Source organism: Abramis brama (genome assembly GCF_963993115.1).
Source record: "Abramis brama genome assembly, chromosome: 8".
Taxonomy (NCBI): domain Eukaryota; kingdom Metazoa; phylum Chordata; class Actinopteri; order Cypriniformes; family Leuciscidae; genus Abramis; species Abramis brama.
In genome coordinates this window covers 31860770-31882223 of record NC_139970.1, presented here as the reverse complement: position 1 = coordinate 31882223, position 21454 = coordinate 31860770, and the positions used below count along the sequence as shown (strand labels likewise).

The 21454-nt window shown below is 36.2% G+C and overlaps 1 protein-coding gene and 1 long non-coding RNA gene across 3 annotated transcripts; one reads left to right on the top strand and one right to left on the bottom strand.

The window, feature by feature from the left end:
- Positions 1-2274: 2274 nt before the first annotated feature.
- On the bottom strand, positions 2275-4538 carry LOC311087748. Its single transcript, XR_014607363.1, has 3 exons — positions 4474-4538; positions 3569-3601; positions 2275-2606 (listed from the first exon to the last, which is right to left on the bottom strand). It is a non-coding gene; the product is annotated as an uncharacterized lncRNA (long non-coding RNA).
- Positions 4539-15032: 10494 nt separating this feature from the next.
- Positions 15033-20800, top strand: casq2 (calsequestrin 2). Of its 2 annotated transcripts, none has more exons than XM_084123128.1 (12): positions 15033-15269; positions 15370-15686; positions 16716-16800; positions 17359-17459; positions 17563-17674; positions 18114-18187; positions 18307-18437; positions 18533-18578; positions 19291-19345; positions 19474-19574; positions 19708-19782; positions 19957-20800. In XM_084123128.1, the coding sequence occupies exons 2-12, from the start codon at positions 15450-15452 to the stop codon at positions 20191-20193; spliced, it is 1254 nt and encodes a 417-aa protein (XP_083979254.1). In that variant the 5' UTR covers positions 15033-15269; positions 15370-15449; the 3' UTR covers positions 20194-20800. The 2 variants fall into 2 exon arrangements, with proteins under 2 accessions (XP_083979254.1, XP_083979255.1); XM_084123129.1 differs by having other exon boundaries at positions 15171-15269; positions 15432-15686; positions 19957-20793.
- The last annotated feature ends 654 nt before the right edge of the window (positions 20801-21454 follow it).

Sequence of the window (21454 nt, the reverse complement as noted above, 5' to 3'; positions counted from 1 at the left end):
AGAAGGAAAAAAGTACCCGGATGACCTACTTCTTCAGCGAGATTCTGAAGTGTGCATACGATGGACACTTTACTATCCCATGAGGCCACGGGAGAGGATTTGTGAATGGCAGTGAAGCGACGCAACTGACGCTGGACCTGGTAGATGCAAATGTTGTACATCCAGATTTCATTCATACTACACATTCATATAGAACATACTTTTTTAGCGGTTGTGAAATAATTACTTATTAAAAATAAGTACCTGCTCAATAGAGTACACAATTTAGGACTGAGATTTTCGGTGACACTGGGCGGAGCTTACATGAATATTCACAAGTTTCCTGTTTTGTGTTTAAAGGGTAACTAAACCCCTGGTCAGAGCCAGCAAAATGCGCCGGCGCGTTTGTCGACCCCCAGAGGATTAACTTTAGCCTAACCATAAATTGTGATTAAAATATATATGATCACTCTCACATCAAGACGCCGCTGCGGTGGAGTCCATGTAGGAGGAGCAGCGTTTGGCACTGCGTCGCTTTTCAGCGCGAGCTGTGTGGAGAAGCCCATTTCCACCTCTATTGCGTTTCAAAAGCAATTCCGTGTAAAATGCTGGTTTCACACTCACGGTCTTCCAGGCCAAGTGCATGCAACCACTGGCGCCTAATTTCCAAGTCTGCTGGAAATCTATGCAATCCAGCAGTGCTGTTGCAACCAGCAACACTACACCTACGTACCCTCCTGACCACTGTACTAAATACAGATAAATCTACGATAGCTCATCCAAGGGCGTGGTGAGCTCGTACCAAGGGAGGGCGTGGTGAGCTGGAACCTGCTTACGTCACGTAGTACCGCAAACATCCACTAGGAAAATTCAACTGCAGTAGCCACCGTTCAACCTGAACACTTTATACCCAAATGTCAAAAAAAGTTACTCGAATCAATGAACAGCACTAATAAGGCCCCATTCTTACAGACCATTAACTAAAAAAAGTTAATTTTTAATTAGTCATATGTTAGATAAATACTGTTTATCCTTATTATTATCATCAGTAAATTAGCCTAATTATAATCAACACCTGCAAGTGTACACTTTGAAGAGTTAAAAATTACAGAAGGTTACGTTAATTCAACTTTATTAAAACTTTCTGCATATGGTAATAAAATTGCACTTCCAAAAGTCATACATTTGTGAAAAAAAATAAAAAAATAAAAAGCAAAGATCAGAACATTTAATGAACAAAACCGGTTCTGTACATGGCAGACAGTAGTCGAAAGTTCGGTAAAAGGAATCAGTCCAGGAAACATCCACACATCCAGAGGAGCAAAGAAACGAATGAGAATAAATAGCAGACAAATGAAATGAAAAACTAAACAGTGCAAGCGAGGCTACGTTAGTCACATTAGAAAATGAAGTTGTAGGTTGTGTTTGAATAATTACATAGCCTATCTTAGTTAGCTGAGGTAAATAAAACGCAATACTCACGTATCCTTGCTCGATGAAGAACGAGACAACACAATGAGCCCAACGTGCGGTTGAAATTTAAAAGGCTGATTTTCGCGCTTCGGGGCAGTGACGAGTACATATGTAGCCTAGTCCAGTGGTTGTCAAGACACCGTTGGCACAACCTTAAGCAATGGCCCTGAACGGTGGTTTAATGTCAACATTGTGACAACGCTGTAACAACCTTAACCACACAACGTATTTATAGCAACCTTTTGGCCATGTCATGTTGATAAAACGTTAGAAGGTTGGCTACGTTGTGCCAACGTTCTGTGTTTGCTGGGTATGTGTTTCCAAAATTGCAGGCATGCATGAAAACGTTAATGTAGGCTACTTCAAATATATTTGAATGATTAACAGGCCATGATGAATTATGCATGTGATAATCAGTATAATGTCTCCCAGCAAGCAATTTTGCGTCTAATAGACGTCAAAACACAGCCCAGACGTCTAGGCTAAAACGAGGCTAATTTTGGGCTGTCAGTGAAAATCTAATAGACGTCTAAACATAGCCCAAGAATAGACAGCTATTGGATGACTACATATATACGTCTAATAGACGTCTAACCATAGCCCAAGAATAGACAATTAGACAGCTGTTGAATGACTATATTTATACGTCTAATAGACGTCTAATCATAGCCCAAGAATAGACTAGTCATCAATTAGACAGCTATTAAACGACTACATATATACGTCTAATATGGGTCTAGGCTAAAACAAGGCTGATTTTGGGCTGTCAGTGAAAATCTAATAGACGTCTAACCACAGCCCAAGAATAGACCTGTCATCAATTACACTACATATACATGTAATAGACAACAAAATGAGGCATAAGGATTCTTTTCACTCAAATATAACAGGTTCTCATAAATGAAAATCCATCCAAACTAATTGAATATAAAGGATTTATTTAGAACAATTATATTAACAACTTAGACAACATTCAAACATAAAAATGAACAAATAAAATATTGGAAAATATACAAAAAAATTTAAGAATTAATTGTTAGCTTTATATCCATAACCACCACCCCCTGCTCTCCCTGGTGCTTGTTTAAAATGACCAGAAATTGCATTTTTTATTTCCCATTCAGTCGCCGAAGGAAAGTTGGTCATCACTGTGTCTGCCAAATGAGAAAAAGAAAAAAATTATTGCTCAAGAAAAGCATTGTTGACAATCATTTTTAACTAATTACAGTCATTCACTTTTGCTAGGATGCACACTAGAGGTGGCCAATATAGAGTTAACAGAATATAGATTGAGACTATATAATTTATATCAATATAGACAATAATTTATATCAATATTATTAATAAATTAATATCAATAATTGAATTTTTTTACCTGCATAATGGTGATGCACTAATTATATATATATATATATATATATATAATTAGTGCATAATATATACAATTATAATTAATATATATATATATATATATATATAATTAGTATAATATATATAATACAATATAATATATATACAATATAATATAATATATATATACAATATATATACAATATAATATAATATATATATATATAATTAATATAATATATAATTAGTGCATATATAGTGCATATATATATATATACACACATACATATATTTTAGGGGTGTAACGATACACGTATTGAACCATTCTGTACGAGGCTTTCGGTTCGATTTCAGTACGGATTTTTAAACAGAACTGTTCGTTAGACAATTTTTCCTGCTGACCAAAATTTTTTAATTACAAATGTAGGCACATCAAAAAGCGCGCTCAAATGTAAGAGAAATCATAACAAATCGTGACAACAATCGTGCTCTTTCAGGTAGTAAACATATAGACCTGCATTATATGACTGACTGACAGACAAGAACAGTTTGACCTAAAAATATCAAAATTGAAACTACTGCAGAAACAAAGACACCTACATCTTGGATCGCTTGAGGTAAGCTAAAACATACCAAAATTTCAAAGTGAACTATCCATATAAATCATTCTTTATCACTTACTCATATAACTCTAATGAACATAAAAATATATTATACTTAATAGGGGTAGTTCACTTAAAAAAAAATCATATAAGCATTTACTCACTTTCACTTGGTTCCAAACCTGTATGGCTTTCTTCTGTTGAACACACACAAAAAATATATATTTTGAAGAATGTTGGTAACAAGACATTTAATGGTAGTCATTGACAAGTGTTCTGTATATTCAATTGCTGTACTTTGTTGACTGATTGCTGGATAATTTGCAATAAACAGTGTCTTTAAATCAAATAAAGTGGATTACATCACTCCAGTTCTGAGGTTTTTACACTGGCTATCTGTCTGTCAAAGAATTCATATCAAAATACTATAGCTGGTTATTAAATTAATTAACATTTTAAGGCCAAAGTAAATTTATAATCTGATGCATTATGAACCATCCAGAGCAGACCTCTCAGGTCATCTACAGTAGCCAGCTACTTTTATATCCCCAAAGTCAAAACAAAACATGGAGAAGCAGCATTCAGTTTTTATGCACCATATATCTAAAACAAATTCACTGAAAACTTAATGTATGCTGCATATTTTAATTATTTTAAGACTTTACTGTTTGCCACTACCTTTTATTAATCAGAAAGGAAAAATATTTTTTTATAATTTCTTTTCATGTTGCACTATGTTGCTGTTAAGTTTTATATAAAGTATACTTTGAAAATTTGCATTAAATCAAAAACTATTATTTCTTACTCTAATCTAAAAACAAAAATATATTGGTATCTTTAATAATAATAAAAAATATTAATGATAAGTTTCATAGTTTCATGCTTACCACCTTGAATTTAGATACATTTTAGATTAAGGGCACACAGTTGCAATAACACGTGCAGTAAACGTTAACTTGTTGGAGAAAAATAGTACTCTGCAATGGTAATGTTAAAATGTCACGGTTTCTACACATTATAACAACTATTTTTAAACAATGAACATAACAAAAATAACACGCATACTTACAAGATCGAAGTAGAAATTTGAAGGTTTTCAGAGTGTCGCTCGCCCGTTGCTCTTCGACAGCAGCCTCGTGTAAAATAAAATTGAAAATAGCGGAAATGTTTATCGCGAGATCTGGCTAAAGTGATCTAGTCGCGCAATGCCAGTAGTCCCAGTAGTCATGTCTCAGTAGTGTTTCGATTGTGCCATCTAGCGGTTGAGAAATGCAATTGCATTTTATTTAATTGGAAATAATAGACAGTCATATCGTAGATTGTGTATATGTTATGTTTATGTGTGACAGCAAACATTAAGCTGTGTAAGCGAAAACATTTTTAAGACTAATATTCTTATACTATATCGCTGGTGTGAATCAGGGCTATTCGCCTTATTCACCTCGAACGTTCCACCGAGCCTGAGGGGTACACTTACCACTTCCGGGAGTTCTTACAACGCGAGTTCTCAGTGCAATGGCGCCTCACTGCTGTGTTCCCCGATGCACTTCAATTAAGTAGGTTGTATCAGTAGATAAAGAGCTCCCGCACACTATCGTTAAATTTCCTGATAAAGTGTGTGAACGAAATGTTGATAATAAATATTTATTTTAATTGCAAGTAACGATAGTGTGCGGGAGCTCTTTATCTAAGGTCCTCTCTTTTAAAATTGTAATTTTTATTCAAATATCTAGCATTGTTATGTAAATCTCTACAACTGAAATCTTAATATCCACATATTCAAACCTTGAATAGAAAGTGTTCATCTTTACGAATGTGTACAAAGCCTTAACCATCATTATTGTTCTTCTTTATGAATCTATACAAATATGTGAACTTGTATTGTTACCATAGCACCTTATCATGGTCAGTGTATCACAGGATCAGTCCCTGTCAGACCTTATAATCACTTCTCATGCTCTTTACTTTTACATGTGAGTGATTTGATTGTTTTACATGTATGTGTGTGTATGTACAGTATAAGCTACTGGATGTGTACCTATCTAAAGAATAAAGTACAATTGTATTACACATGGATGATGTCCTTCATAACTTTATAATTTAATATACCAGAATATCATAAAACATTAAAAAAAAAACATTGATAGGCACACTGGTCTAGGTTTGTAAAGGTAACCATGTACATAGAAGTATGGAAAAGGAACCGGAACAGGTCAGAACATAAGAAATTACATTAGGAACAAACCATTTTGTATCGTTAATTCGGGCAGACAGGAAAGATTGGTGGTCCACACTGGAAGATCGTATGCGTCGGAGTCAAACTTCCGGGTTTGTGTACCCCTCAACGGCGTTCGAGTTTTCAAAATGGCCGCCAGGTGAATAAGGCGAATAGCCAAGCCGTCCGTAGACCAGATTGCCTTGATTTCGCCAGGTGGGCTATAGCAGACCGCATAATAGCCGCTTTCCGACCGGAGGAACCTTTTCACAGTTCCTAGAACTATTGGCTAAAGTACCCGGATGTTGGCGTGTTCGCACTGCAGGAACTAGGAACGATTTTAGTTCTAGGAACTCCATTTGTAGGAACTAATTTGGGTCCTACTTCAGAGTAGGGTCTAAACCAGCACTATAGGAACTATCCGTGACGTTAGTGTTCTCTGATTGACCGAACGCACGCGGAACATCAGCACCCGCCATTTTTAAAACAGCTAGAATGTAAACACACAGATTATAGCCTATATATTTACTCCATAAACTATACAAACATGGAAAACAGTGATAGATGGGTCTCTAAACCTTTATGCTGAAGAGAAAATCCAACGCAACTTTGAGGGGACCAAGCCAAACATGATTATGTTTATCTGCCCAGCTAGCAACACTGGACATCAACCACACGGCATAGGCTAATAACCTTTTTTCATATACTGTCTACTTTCTATAACAGTTCTATCTAATAAGATATTAAACAGTACTGTTAGACAGATCGCTAACTAATAAACACAGAGAATGCGAGCATTGTTTGCTCTGGCGTTCTCAGCGCCGCCAAAATAAAGGTCCGTCGCGCCGTCAAAATAAAAGTCACCGTGCTTGCGTCACTCCCTTACCCCTCCTACCAGTTCCTATGGCCACTTGGCCAGTGCGAACGCAAACAGCAAAACCGAGTTTGGGGGAGAGTAGTTCTTAGAACTGTTTAGAAGTGGACAGTTCCTAGAACTAAGTTCCTATAACTACTTGGTCGGAAAGCGGCGCCCGTCCAATTCGGAGCTAAATCGTGACTACAGATCGACCATGTCGTGAAATGACACATTGAACCTTGTAGATATCATTACCAATGCGAACATTATGGAATATCAAACATTTAATGCACTGCCTGGCAAAAACTACAATTAATCAGTTTTGACTAAAAGTGGGCTACAATAGCCGGGTCTGAATACGAGCTAAATCGTGGCTACGCACAGCCTACACATATAACATGTAAAATAAAGCAAACCAAACAACTTGTAATCACTGTTGACTTTGCTTACATGATGGAATATCATACATCTCACAAGTTATTTTGGAAAAAAATACATTTATCCAGATTAAATGTTATTTGGGCTAAAAGTGGGTTACACATAGCCGGACTATATCGAGTCTATATTTAACCGAGACGTTGAAATGACGGCTATTGCTTGCTGGGCTATAGCTATTCTTTTCCAAAGATGACTTGTGCCAGTAAATAGCTATCCCTGTACACCAGACAAAGCAGACACTTTTAATACTGTCTAATGTAATAATACGGGCTTGTTGTAAATGTCATTTAAAAAAAATATTTTTTAGATTAAATGTGTCAGTGGCAAAGGCTGGAATCACTGGGATTGCATGAGCAGACCAAACTTTCATTTGTCTGGGATCCCAAGACCTTGTGTAAAGTGTTACGTGTGTGTTTAAATAAAAGTGTTTTTGCTAATCACGTCATATATGTCACGACTTTTTTAATTCAAAATGAAACTACTTATGATTTACTTTTGTCTTTGATATTTACAGTAAATGTGCAAATTACTACGTGATGTATTATTTTAGTTGCTAAATAAATGTCATTAAAATGTAAACATTTTAATTGTTATGGAAAGCTTGCAGAGTAGAACTAAAACATTTTATTGTGAATATACTGCAGCTTTGCTGATTTCACAACTTGACCAATTTAATAGTTCCATATCACCATTGTAATTATGGGCTCTCACATTTGTAAATATGTATACAAATATAAATATTGTAAATATGTATTGTAAATATTGTAAATCACAGTAGGCTACTCATAAGAGAAGGAAAAAAGTACCCGGATGACCTACTTTTTCAGCGAGATTCTGAAGTGTGCATACAATGGACACTTTACTATCCCATGAGGCCACGGGAGAGGATTTGTGAATGGCAGTGAAGCGACGCAACTGGCGTTAGTAGATAACATGATAATGACAACAATGCAAATGTAGTACATCCAGATTACATTCATAGCCTACTACACATTCATAGAACATACTTTTTTAGCATTTGTGAAATAATTACTTATTCAAAATAAATACCTGCTCAAGAGAGTGCAAAATTGGGGGACTTCTGACCTGGGGTTCAAAGAAAGTAGCCTACCCGTAATATGAAGCGTTACAAATATGAAGACCGTGGAATTATATTTACAGTAGATTTGTTCGTGATACATAGGCCTAATATTTAAAGTCATTTTCTCTTATGCATAGTTTGCAATGTTGAGCATTAAAACCAATCACACACGTTTCTGTTGAGTTTAGGAATGCAATGTCCAATCAGAGGCGTTTTGATTCAATGTTCCCTGACCCATTGGATGTAAATGTTTGCTTTATTCGCAAATGTTTTATGCAATATTTGGTTGGAAACTTGTGACAAATGTTTTTACACGTTAGATGTAAAGTCACGCAGTAGGCTATTTGACATTTGCAGAACTGCTGTAGAAACTAGTAGTCTGCTTCAATTACATGTAATACATGCATTTGAAAGAGTATAAAAGATTTTAGATTAGGCATTGCTTTTAATTAAGAAGTGCATTGTAAACGATAAAGTGTTTTGCAGTGCTGCAGAAATGCTACACTTTCCCTTAAACACTCACTGCATCTTCGCTTGTCCTTGTTTCCATTCTCTCTCTCTCTCTCTCTCTCTCTCTCTCTCTCTCTCTCTCTCTCTCTGCATGACACTTTGTATCTGCACAGTAGTTTTCCATTTAGAGCTATGTTAGGAATGGAGGTGACTGAGTGACTTGAGGTTGAAAATGCGTAGGTGAATAATTGTTTTGCCCTAACTTCCACCTCACACCTATGTTTGGTAAAGCCCTGCAGGCCGTTATTAGGGTGTGTCACTACTGGATTTAATGTTGCTTTCTGAGAAAAAAATAAATAAAAATGAGGACAATGTTCCATGAATCCATGAGTGAGAGATTCTGTTTTGACTATATCCAAAATACTTGGCCATAATTTGGTAGATTCTGTGGCTTTCCATTTGACCTGTATGAGAGCATTCATGTCTAATCAAAGGGATAACCTTGAGTTCAGCATTGATAAGGAGGTTAAGGTTTGGACTTACTATTTATCAATGAGCAATATTTTAAAAAGAGTCCTCAGAAACTTAGTATTATGGCTGACTTATTGAGACTTTATGCTTGATGAAAGCAAATGGAGAACTAGGCAGTGTAACATGCAAAGGGAAGTCTTAAAGCATCAATTCAATAGGCATTATTTTACCTATTCAGTGCTTAACAGCATCTCATCAGATACAGAGCAGTTCTGTGAAAACACCTATTTATTTGCTCCTCTGTTTAGTTAATGTTACTGTGCCCTTTATTCTCGCTCTGTATTTCCTCCTGAGGTTGGTGCTGCTACTACTGGCAGTGGAAAAGTACTGGCAAAACAATACCGTGGGCTGCTCTTTGTTCATTGTTGCAGCCGGAGAGCAACAGTGAAGAACAACAAATCTACTTCTACATCTATTAGGCATGCGCATTTAAACTGACCACTTGACCATTATATTCAGGACTAAAGGTCATAACTGTGGGAAGTGCACTCATTGCAGAATACGTCACTCCAGTTGATGAGAATGCACCTTGCATGCAAATAAGGTGCAACACATGCTGATTGTTAGTAACTGTGCAATTCAAAAACTAACATAGCATGTTCTTTTACAAATCATTGTCTTTTGTTCTTTTACAAATCATCTATTCTAAATAAATGAAATTGGGAGGAAATGCAGAGGGGTTTTTTTAAAGAAAATTCTGCAATTACCTCCAACTTCAATTTTAAATATTTTAGTTATCAGGCAATTTAGCCTACTTTATAAATTACAATGATAAAAAAACCACAAAAAAACCAACAACCTTAATTTTCAGATTTTGCTTCAAATGGCGTTGGGGCACATAATATTAATGTGGTATTATTTTTATTTGCAAATCAAAAATCTGACAACCACTAGACTGCAGCATGATTCACCATAAAATGCAAATGACTCATGAATTTGATTATGAAATGACTCTTACATAATGGCACATGCCTCACTCTTTTTTTTTCCCAGTACTTGAGAACATTTTCAAGCATTTTATATTTGTATCATCCATATATAAGGAACTATCTTCAACGAGGAACAACGTTTCGGTCACACGACCTTCATCAGATTCCTGATGAAGGTCGTGTGACCGAAACGTTGTACATTAATAAAAATTAAATTGCAAGTTAAGATAGTGTGTGGGAGTTCCTTATATATTGTAACGTCCTATCTGGCCTCATTATCCAACGTACCTATCACTTACAGGTGTGCGATGGAGTTCGTGCACTATATTTGTATCATCCACAATTTCATTTCATTTATTTAAAACTCAAGGTTATCATTTCCTACTGCGTCTTAAGCTCATGGCACCTTTAACTCTACTGTAAACCTTTAATAACGTATATATATATATTGCTCTGCAATGTATAAAAATGACAATTAACCTCAACATTGACTTGAGAGGTATTCTTCATTCTTGTGGTGGTATAATAAACTAGTTAACTGAATCATATAGCCTCATTTGAATTCCTCGAAAACAACATCCCTGTCAAGGCTTAGGTAATGTAGTAATGTAAACCTGTCACAAGCAATCTCACACCAGGGCAGAGACACAGGAAAAACAGCATTGTTCAGCATATCATATGATGAATCTGTTCTTCTCCACCACAACCCACAGCAAACCAAACACGGATGCCACACATTCCCAAAATTCTATATAGATGGCCAGTTAGGTGGTTCCGCTGTGCAGGAGATTCTTCCACTAATGAAATCATTCCACAAAAAGGCATCTGAATGGAAAAGGGAAATATTTATTGATGCTGGGTTAATCAAGAGGCTTTAGGAGTGTGTTCAGGCCTGTGGTAACAGACCTCAGAGGAGCCACAATGATGCTCAGTCATCATAGGACCAAACCGGTTTAGCACAAGATGCAGAACTACTGATCAAGTAGTAAAGATGGATCATCGTACATTTTTATATTTGATCTTGCTGCCTGCATAGCTGCTGAAGTTAAGCCCATGACAAGTTATTTGCTTAAATTCTCCTTCATCTCATGCTCCTGTTTTTTCTGCTCCAGTACTTTGGAACGTTACATTACCCCACACCCCTCAGGTCACTTTATTGTGTTACATATTAAATGGCCCTTTTGATTCTAATCATTAGCCACACTTTTTAAGATCCGTCCTCCTTATATTGTGATTCATAATACAGCTGCACCTACACTGGTTCTCTTTAGTGAAACGTGATATAATTAACAAAAATATTATCTATAAGTTAATTAACTACAAGCAAGTAAATATTAAGTTTAGCATTGCCTAATATGTTTTAATATGTACCATTTAGGCACTATTATGTAAACTTTTAGTACAAAGATGGACCTTTTGAAAGGGTGCCGCACCAGTGACACCTTTTCTTTCTGAGAATGTAGAATGGTAAAAGTCAGAAGGGTGGAGGGTAAAGAGTTTGACACCCAGCGACAGGAACTGGGTGAGGCATGATCACGCCAGAGGGGACAGACTTCATGGAAAAATACATGCAGTCTTTGTACCTTTTAATTTCTTTCATTAACCTTCTTAGAAGTTTATGTTGGTTTATAATGAAATCCAAGTAAAATCTAACTCACTTTAGATTTAATTAAATCTTTGCAAAGGGTCCAAGTTCGGAAACAATGAAAGCATTATCATTATATATATATATATATACAAATGACAGTATTGGAAATGAGCGTTTTAGTGCGTGAGACAATATATGTTGATCAGAATTGACCAGTACTGAATGTATAAAACCGAGGAGAATGCCTGAGATAAAACAATCAGGGACTTGAAGTTTATATCAATGCATCATTTTATCAGGTTCTCAGGCAAACACACATACAAATTCTAACTTTCAGGAACTGAAAAATGTAACTCAAAGCTGCTTTTCTGTTACAATACTGATATATATATATATATATATATATATATATATATATATATTTTTTTTTTTAAACAAGTACGTAACTATTGGCCCTAGCAGCTGAAGCATAATTTGCAAGCATTGAACTGCGAGTTACTTGCGGAGGAACATTGGTTCGGAATTATGCGAGTTGTGCACTTGTGCTTCTCTTCTGGGTGGATCTGATGGTTTGAGGCATATTGGTGGATTGATTGACTGCACCCAGGAGCGGCGCTATAGGCCGAGTAGGCAGTTGCCTAGGGCCTCCAAATGACTAGAACCGGCCCTGTCTGCACCCACCCCCACTTCACAATGAAGAAAGAAAGAAAGAAAGAAAGAAAGAAAGAAAGAAAGAAAGAAAGAAAGAAAGAAAGAAAGAAAGAAAGAAATAAAGAAAGAAAGAAAGAAAGAAAGATATCAGAAAGAAAGAAAGATATCAGAAAGAAAGAAAGAAAGACGGCTATCAGAAAGAAAGAAACAATTCTTATGACATAGGCTATGCACCTCTTTTGTTTAGACTTGTCGCTTTCTATTTTCGCTCGTGATTCATCAGAGCCAGGTGAATGTTGATCATTTATTGTGACTAATGCTTTCAACCTCAAGCTACTATGACATCTTCCACAGCATATAGCCACACCTTTTCTTATGTACAAATATAAGTATAAGCACGCACGGACAAATGACAGAGAGTAGCTCAACAGTAGTTGACAGCTCAAAAATATAAATCATATGCTTACATCTTGCAGAGAAACCTTTTTTTCCCATAATTGTTACTCTGAAAATATCTGATAACACACTCTGAATTCATAGAAGTGAAGTTAGATTAATAACTTTATATATCATTATCTGCTCTTGCTGCCTGCACTGACAATGTTCAGTCCATGACCAGTCATGTTACACTCCACAAACCTCAGGTCACTTTATTGTGTTACATATTAGAATGTTCTTTTGATTCTAATCATGTCATATTTTCTAACGTCACAGTGTTCTTACTATGATGCATTATGCAACTTTATTTGGTTCAGTTCAGACCCCTTGTGTGTAAATCAAATAAACCAAAGAGGAAAAACTTTTGAAAAGTTGTCTGTTTTAAATGAGAGAAAGTAGACGATATGCTTATTTGTATTCTTCTTTTTTAAACATTTTATGTGCCAGTGGAAAGTCAAACATTTCCATCACCTTTCACCCCCCCCCCCCCCCCTTCTCTCTTTCCATTTCTCATACTTTCTTGTCCTTGAGTAAGTCTCAAAGGAATAACATCATACCTTATCTTTGTTTTGAAAGAAAAGGCAGTGTGTATCTGCAAGAAACAGGCTTTATTCTATATATGTGTGTGACATATATATATATATATATATATATATATATATATATATATATATATATATATATATATATATATATATATATATATATATATATATAAAGAGGGTTTTTACAGTGGTGCTAGAACCACCATTTTTAAATGTCAGTGCTAACAACACAGAAAACTCTCAAGGTTAATTTACAGTGTCACAGTTTGCTATGTCCAAAGCTTTGTTTCATTTAAAATGTCCAGCTAAATGTTTACATTGTGATTTTCTTTGTGAAGTGTAGAAACAGTGGAATTTTTTTTGTTTTGTTGTTGTTGAGAAAACTAGGTTATAGGCCTACTGCAATTTCTGGGTGACTGAATGAAACATGTGAAACACATGCCACCTAATGGTTTCAATTAGCAACTTCAATTAAAACAAATATTGAAGAGAGAACCTGGAACAACCAAGTTCTCTCTCCAGTGATTTCTTTCTGCTTCATTGTGATGACTGATTGGCGAAATCTGAGCCTCCCTTAACCTGCACAAGTCACTCACAAGCATCATAATTAAACTCTTCAAGAACTAGCAGCTTAATGTCACCCAGTTCCAGCATAGCTTAAACCAACAGCTAGCTTACTGAGGGAAATATCTGCAACATCATCAGCTAACTGTTTGTGATGATTTGTTGTCAATGCTAATAAGCACATTGTCCACAAGAAGGGAGCATTACATAGAGTACCACAAGTACAAAGATGAATACTGGTCTTCCCAGACTAAGGCATACTTCCAGCATTTTGTTATCTGTAACTTCAATGAACCCTACCCTGTCTATATGGACATAAAACAGCTCTGAAATAAATTCCAGTACAGGATTGAGATTAGTTGCATCTCCTATCGTGAGAGATTTGTAAAGCATGTTAGCAATTTGAGTTTGATTTAAGATTTATCTGTTGATGTTGTGCTTTAAGACTAGTTTTAAGACTGTATATGTTAATATTAGAAATATACTTTTTAGGAATGTCCAAAGCAATTAGACAGGAATCTTTGAGACAGCTGATCCTAATTTGGTGTCATTTCTATGACAACAGATTATTTTTAAAGCCACACAGACTTAAAAAAGTTCAAGTTATAAAATGTGATTCAAATGTAACAAGTGTGAGGACTGGGGATTAAAGAACATATTTATAAGCTTGTGAACATAATTTGTCACTTAATGCATTTTTAGTAAGTCAGTGTTCGTTCGTTCTTTCGTTCCTTTCTTCCTTCCTTCCTTGCTTTATTTATTTATTCATTCATGGAGAATGAAACTGAAACATAACGGGAAAAATATGAAAAAAATATTTAGTATAATGCCTTATATAATTCTAATAACTGATTGTGTGCTCCAGGGTTCCTGCCTCCATTAGGGATTCCAATTAAGACTTCTGGCCGTCTATCCCTGTGCAAATGTTTTTTTTTTAGAGCTCACAGCACAAATCACTGTCACATCTCCACAACAGCACACAATGTCAGCTTAACTTGCACACAAATGTAGAGGGACATACCTAACCAAAAATAAAAAAAAGCTCACACACGTGCGCGCATGTGTGTGTGTAAGTGTGAGTTTTTTGTTTTGTTTTTTTTAACAGTGGACAAGTGTCTGGTTACAGTACAGTACACTCAAATGCACAATGACTTTGTCACTAACTGCAAGCTGTTTTCCATCTCTCACACATGAACATACTGAAAAGAGTGTATTTGCTCTTGTTTACATCTGTGTTATGTTGCAGTGAAGTCTTCGTGTCACTCTTTCCCTCTCTCAGCATCAAATGTCATTAGCTGCGGCCTAATCACACTTCCACAGTGCTCTTGTCCCTATGCTGTCCAGCTGTGGTATTTTTAGCTCTGAGACAACTGGTCTCCTAAAAAAGGGTTAGAGGAACACTGCTATGTAAGGTATCCTGGCTGCTCTCTCCAATCCTATTACCAGCACAATCCATCAGCCACTCTTTGTCTCAGGTCAGGAGAGAAGGCAGAGAGTCAAGGGTTTGCTGAAGAAAGCTGAATTTTCAGAAGAAGGGTATACAGACCCTCAGAAAGGACAGTGGAAGAAGGCCTGGACGGTTGGCACTCTTATTATTTTTTTATTATTATTATTATTATTATTATTATCTTATTATTATTCTGTTAATAACTCTTGACTTATATTTCTCACACTTCTAGACCAAAGCTTTCTGAAAGCTAGTGAAGCTGCATGAAGTGCCATAGTTTCTTTTTTGAAAAAGTTTTAGTCACTATAGACCATGCAGACCACCTGGATCCTGCTGTTTGCCTCTCTGGGTGTCTCTACCCTGGCTGGTGCTGAGAAAGGCCTCGAATTCCCACGTTATGATGGCAAAGACCGTGTCTTGGACATAGATGACAAGAACTACCGCAAATCCCTGAAGAAATACGACATGCTCTGCCTGTTCTACCACGCTCCTCCGCCAACTGCAAAAGAGCTGCAGAAACAGTTACAAATGACTGAACTAGTGCTAGAGGTAAGAGAGGAAAAGTCAAGTGTGAATGCATGATATAAGGTAGATGTAAGACTGAATGGAAATCAGAGAGTGTTTATTGGAGCAAAGCAACATGGGATTGACTACAGACACAGTACGGCTTTCAACAACTGTGCAGTGGTCATTAAAAATAAGTACATTATATTTATTCATTTTTTACGGGGGAGTTTCTGGTATTTTTTATTTCTGTATAAAATGAATATAGGTGGTCATCATAAATTCAAATACATGTTTTGCATGCTGTATGTAGTAATATCAGTTTAGAGGCCCACAGACTGCAGCCGATTGACATATCTATCTTCGCATGGCTCTCTTTTTTCACTTATGTATTTATCTGGATTTAAAAAAGTGGACATCTTTAGTCAGCATGTTAATCAAGCACTTCATTTTCAGTACTCCTGATAGCCTTCTGAATGTGGGCTTGGGAAACTGGCTTTTAAAATTCAGCCATTCAAATGACTTGCATCATAATGAAAGCAGAACACCAGGGTATTTATGGAACCAGATCACTTCTAAAATGATTACATAAGTGTGCTCTCCTTTACTCTAAATGTATGGCTCACAGGTTCACTATCTAGACTACTATGTCAGTGCATGATACTCTCTGTGCTTCTGATATTTACAGCAATATTACACAAGGTTTTTTTTAACAAAAATCTGAAGCATGTTCAAGTCTTCGTGTCACTCTTTCCCTCTCTCAGCATCAAATGTCATTAGCTGCATTGTAATCCTCTAAATTACAATGCTTGCTTGAGTATAAACAGCTGCTTAACTCATGCCTTCCAACAATTCCTCCAGTATTTATTCCCCATATTATCATATTGGGTGAGAGTCTGTGTTTCACATTGGAGGACAAACTGTATGTACTCTACAAAACCTCTTGTTCGGTCTAACTTTGACCGAATAGCATAATGCTAGATACTTTACTTTGAATTTTCCTTGGAGCCTGAACTAATAAATAAGACAAATAAAAACATACTGTTATAGTACAAATCATTTGTTTTTCCACAGTTAGCTGCTCAAGTCTTGGAGGAAAAGGATATTGGCTTTGGAATGGTTGACTCCCAAAAAGATGCTAAGGTTGCCAAGAAACTAGGTGAGGCAAAACAATGTATACTCTCTCTCTCTCTCTCTCTCTCTCTCTCTCTCTCACATGGTGAATGTGATTTCACCAAGTGCAACATGTTCCTGGAAAAACATCTTAGTTGATCCTGAAACAACATTCCAATCAACAATCAGATTTGAGGGTTTACTGTTTATGTCAAGTTTCGGCTTACAACCAGGGTTAGGTGCTTCTACATCAGAGTTATTCACCTATCATTTCCCTCTGAGTTAAGGGATAAGTTATGGGTAGGGATTCCAGGACCAACAAACTATGCTGATCCAGGTCAGGAACATGTTTTACTTGGCAAAATCACTGTGACCCATATGACACCGTGAACCTGCACTCTCTTGTTTCATATAAATCTTTTATTGAGATACAGACATGATTATTATCATTATCCTCATTAAATATCACAGTTTATAGTTTAACGCAACATCAGTCCCTGCAGGAGATTTGCTTAAATGGATAATGATACAGTAGGCTATAAAGGCTGTACAATGTACTTTACACTGCCATGATGAGTGACTGTAGTATGTGTTTCACTGTAAGGTTTGCATGAGGAGGGCAGCGTCTATGTCTTTAAGGAGGACCGTGTGATTGAATTTGATGGACTGCTCTCTGCAGACACTCTTGTGGAATTCATTCTGGATGTAAATAATCTGTATTTATCATAAATCCAGACATCTCATTTGTTTTAGTAATTTTCTATGTTGCTTTAACTCTCTGCCTCCCCTTCTCTCCCTCATGCTTCAGCTGTTGGAAGATCCGGTTGAGATAATTGACAATGCTCTGGAGTTGCGAGCTTTTGACCGTATGGAAGAAGATATCAAACTCATTGGCTTCTTCAAGAGTCGTGACTCTGAACGTGAGTATGTATGTGCAGACTATGAGAGGCAGGAGGTATCTGAATGTTCAGAGACAAATATACCCTTCAGCTGCAGTTATCTGATCTCTGCATGTTTCAAACACACACCTATGCAATGAATTAATACCATGCAATAAACGTTAACACAATGTCTTTGTGTTAGATTTTTTTTTTAAAATGCACATTGAACCTTATGAGCTCTCTTGAGCATTGTAGGCTTCTACTTTTTCAAGCTATTGACATTTAGAGGTAATTTACTTCAAATCACCACTCTGTTAGCCAACACTGTCAAAAAGAAAGGTTCCACTTACAATAAAAAGGTAATTTACAGTTTTTGATTCCCTGTTGTCTTTTATCAAATAAATACATTATTGCCTCACCTCACCTCATTGCCTCACCTCCCCATTTTTCCTCTTTCTTTTTCCTCTGGTTTCCTCAGATTATCTTGCTTTCCAAGAAGCAGCTGAACAGTTTCAGCCTTTTATCAAATTTTTTGCCACCTTTGAGAAATCTGTGAGTATCATGTTATTTTATGCTCTGTTTATGTTCAGAAGATCTTTATCATTATTTTTCTTTTGGGGAAGCAGTAATTATCTGAAAACAATTGATGGTAGATGAGTTTTGCATTGTAGGTGGCAAAAGAGCTGACTCTGAAGATGAATGAGGTGGACTTCTATGAGCCCTTCATGGAGGAACCAGTCACCATTCCAGACAAACCCCACTCAGAGGAAGAGCTGGTGGCCTTCATATCTGAACACAGGAGGTAATCAGGAAAGCTGATTTTCTGAAGGATGGATACAGATATTTTATACCGATCTCATATTACATATCGATGCTATCCTTTATTGACCTCCATAGACCAACTCTAAGAAAGCTCAGGGCAGAGGACATGTTTGAGACCTGGGTGAGCAATATATTTTAAATAAAACTTTGGTAACACTTCGCACATATTAATGCCTTATTCTACATGACCATATTCTAGATCCCTTAACCCTACCCCATACCTAAACATAACCAATAAAACTCACAGGTTTTTTTTTTTTAGAAAAATAAGTGTTTGTGCTGCCTTAAAATTTTAAGTTCAGCCAACTCAAATATCTAAGTTGTCACTTAGTACAGCTTCACATTTCAAGTTGACTACACTTTAATTTTAAGGCAACACGAACACTTACTTTAAGTTGAAACAATTTTTTTTTCCATGTCTCATGTCTCTCATATGACACTGTGGATTTGCACTCTCTCTCTTTTCATACAAATACCATCTTGCACCATCTCAGATATCGATTGTAATTTATTTATTTTTTACCCCAGATGACTTCACTCTTAATTTTACTGTAATATTGTTGGTCTGGTTTATTGTAATGGAATGTTTTCTTTTTGGCAGACATTTTAAGATATGCAGTTATAAAATAATTTAAACTCAAATCAATATTTTATGTCAACGTTGCCTATATGTATTTATTTAGTGAATGGTCATGCAATAAGTGGGATGGTGAAAAGTCAGCTTTATCACAAAAATGATGCCCTGACAGGGTAATCGGACCCCGATGCGGAGTGGAGGAATACATGTAGATATCATAAAGCAATGACACTGAAATAAATGTTCTCTTATGCAGGAGGATGATTTGAATGGAATTCACATTGTAGCCTTTGCAGAAGAGGAGGACCCTGGTATGTGCAGTTTCAGGACACCTCTCTTAATTCATAAGTCATAAAGCCAAATGATTTTTGTTTGGGGCAAGCATCATTGACTAAAGGAATTAATGAAATAAGGACTTTACCGTAAATTTGTTTTTTAGATGGTTTTGAATTCCTGGAGATTTTAAAGGAGGTTGCCAGAGACAACACACACAATCCAGACCTGAGTATTGTGTGGATCGACCCCGACAACTTCCCATTGGTGACTAAAATAAGTCTGGATAGATGCATGACTATATTGAGTCAGAACTGTAATGTAAAATGGATGTCAGAAACTGAAAGAAAAATGCTTTCTTTTTTTAAACCCCTCTTCATATGCATAATTCCTTTCTTAGCTCATTCCGTACTGGGAGAAGACCTTCAAGGTTGACCTCTTTAGACCACAGATTGGCATAGTAAATGTTACAGATGTAAGTGCAATACTTAATTTTTTTAACCAGATCCATTAAGTTCATTATGAAGACCATCTTTCTCATGTTTGGATTTGTCCCACTGTCATGGTACATAATAATAAATGTATTATTATTATTATAACAAATGTTTATTGCTGACATAAGTCCATTGACTCATGGCCTCTATGACAGGCGGACAGTGTATGGTTGGAGATACCTGATGATGATGAGCTGCCGTCACCTGAAGAACTGGAAAACTGGATAGAAGATGTCCTCTCTGGAACAGTCAACACAGAGGATGATGATGAGGAGGATGACGACGACGATGATGATGATGATGATGATGACGATGACAATGATGATGATGATGATGATGACAATGACGATGATGACGACGATAATGATGATGATGACGACGATGATGAATAATTCATATACTGTGAACCTCAAACAAATCTGCTGAGAAAACAATTTTGTCTTTTACAGTAAAATCATTCTGTACATTTTGTACATCAGTGGATAAATTGCATAGTGTTCTTAATGTTAAACTGAAATGATACAAGTGCACATGTCTCTTATTTTATAGGTGAAAATCATTTATTTTAATCAGCTCTAAACTAGAAATTGATAAAGGGATTCAAATGAAATTTTGCAGTGTAATTTTACCTCTGGAATTATTTTACTCTTCTGAACATTTTCTACTGTAATTACTCATTCACAGTAATAAAACTTTACAAATCGTTAGGAAAGTATGTTCCTATTTAAATATGTAAGGCCTTATGGGCTTTCACATTTACTGTATATGATTTGTCACAAATCTACTACAAAATATATTCTGTGCTAAATTATGATTGTGACTTTATCAATGATCAATTAACAGTTAAAAAAAGAAAAAGAAAGAAAGAAATATCCAGTAAACCGAGCCTGTTAAAGAATTTGGTTCTAATTTCAGGTTTCAATAAGCTCTTATACATGATGACATATAGGGTGGATTTAAAAAAAAATCACTTATATGAAGAATAAACAGTATACGCACACTGTTGTTCACTCTATACTGTAGAAACTTAAAGGGTTAGTTCACCCAAAAATTCTGTCAGTAATTACTCACCTCATGTTGTTCCAACCCCGTAGGACTTTCGTTCATCTTCGGAACACAAATTAAGATATTTTTAAATGACTACAGTGGCTCAACCTTAAGTTTATCAAGCGAAGAGAATACTTTTTGTGCGCAAAAAACAAACAAAAATAATGACTTTATTCAACTTTTCATTTTCTTCCGTGTGGGCCTCTGAACTGAGTTCACGAGAGCGCCACGACGCATGCGCGAGAACTGAGAAGATGACACTCACGATCATTTGATGGCCATTTATTTTGCTGCATTGATGAGGCACTTTTACGTTTTCTCGTTGGTTTCTCACAAGGGGGTAATCTTTCAGAAAAAACTGAAGCTTCCCCGGGGGCCGCCATTGATTAGCAGACCATCACCTGCTGTTAGCATTCCATTGACTCCCATTCATTTTGGTGTCACTTTGACAGCAAATAACTTTACATCTGAGGCGTTTAAAGACTCCATTTGTCCATTATTTATTTCTAAAGAAACACGAAAATGTATAAAAGGCTCCATTACCTTGTATCTTACGTTATGGCCCCATAGAAGCAGTTTTTGTAAAAATAGGCTAACGATTGCGTC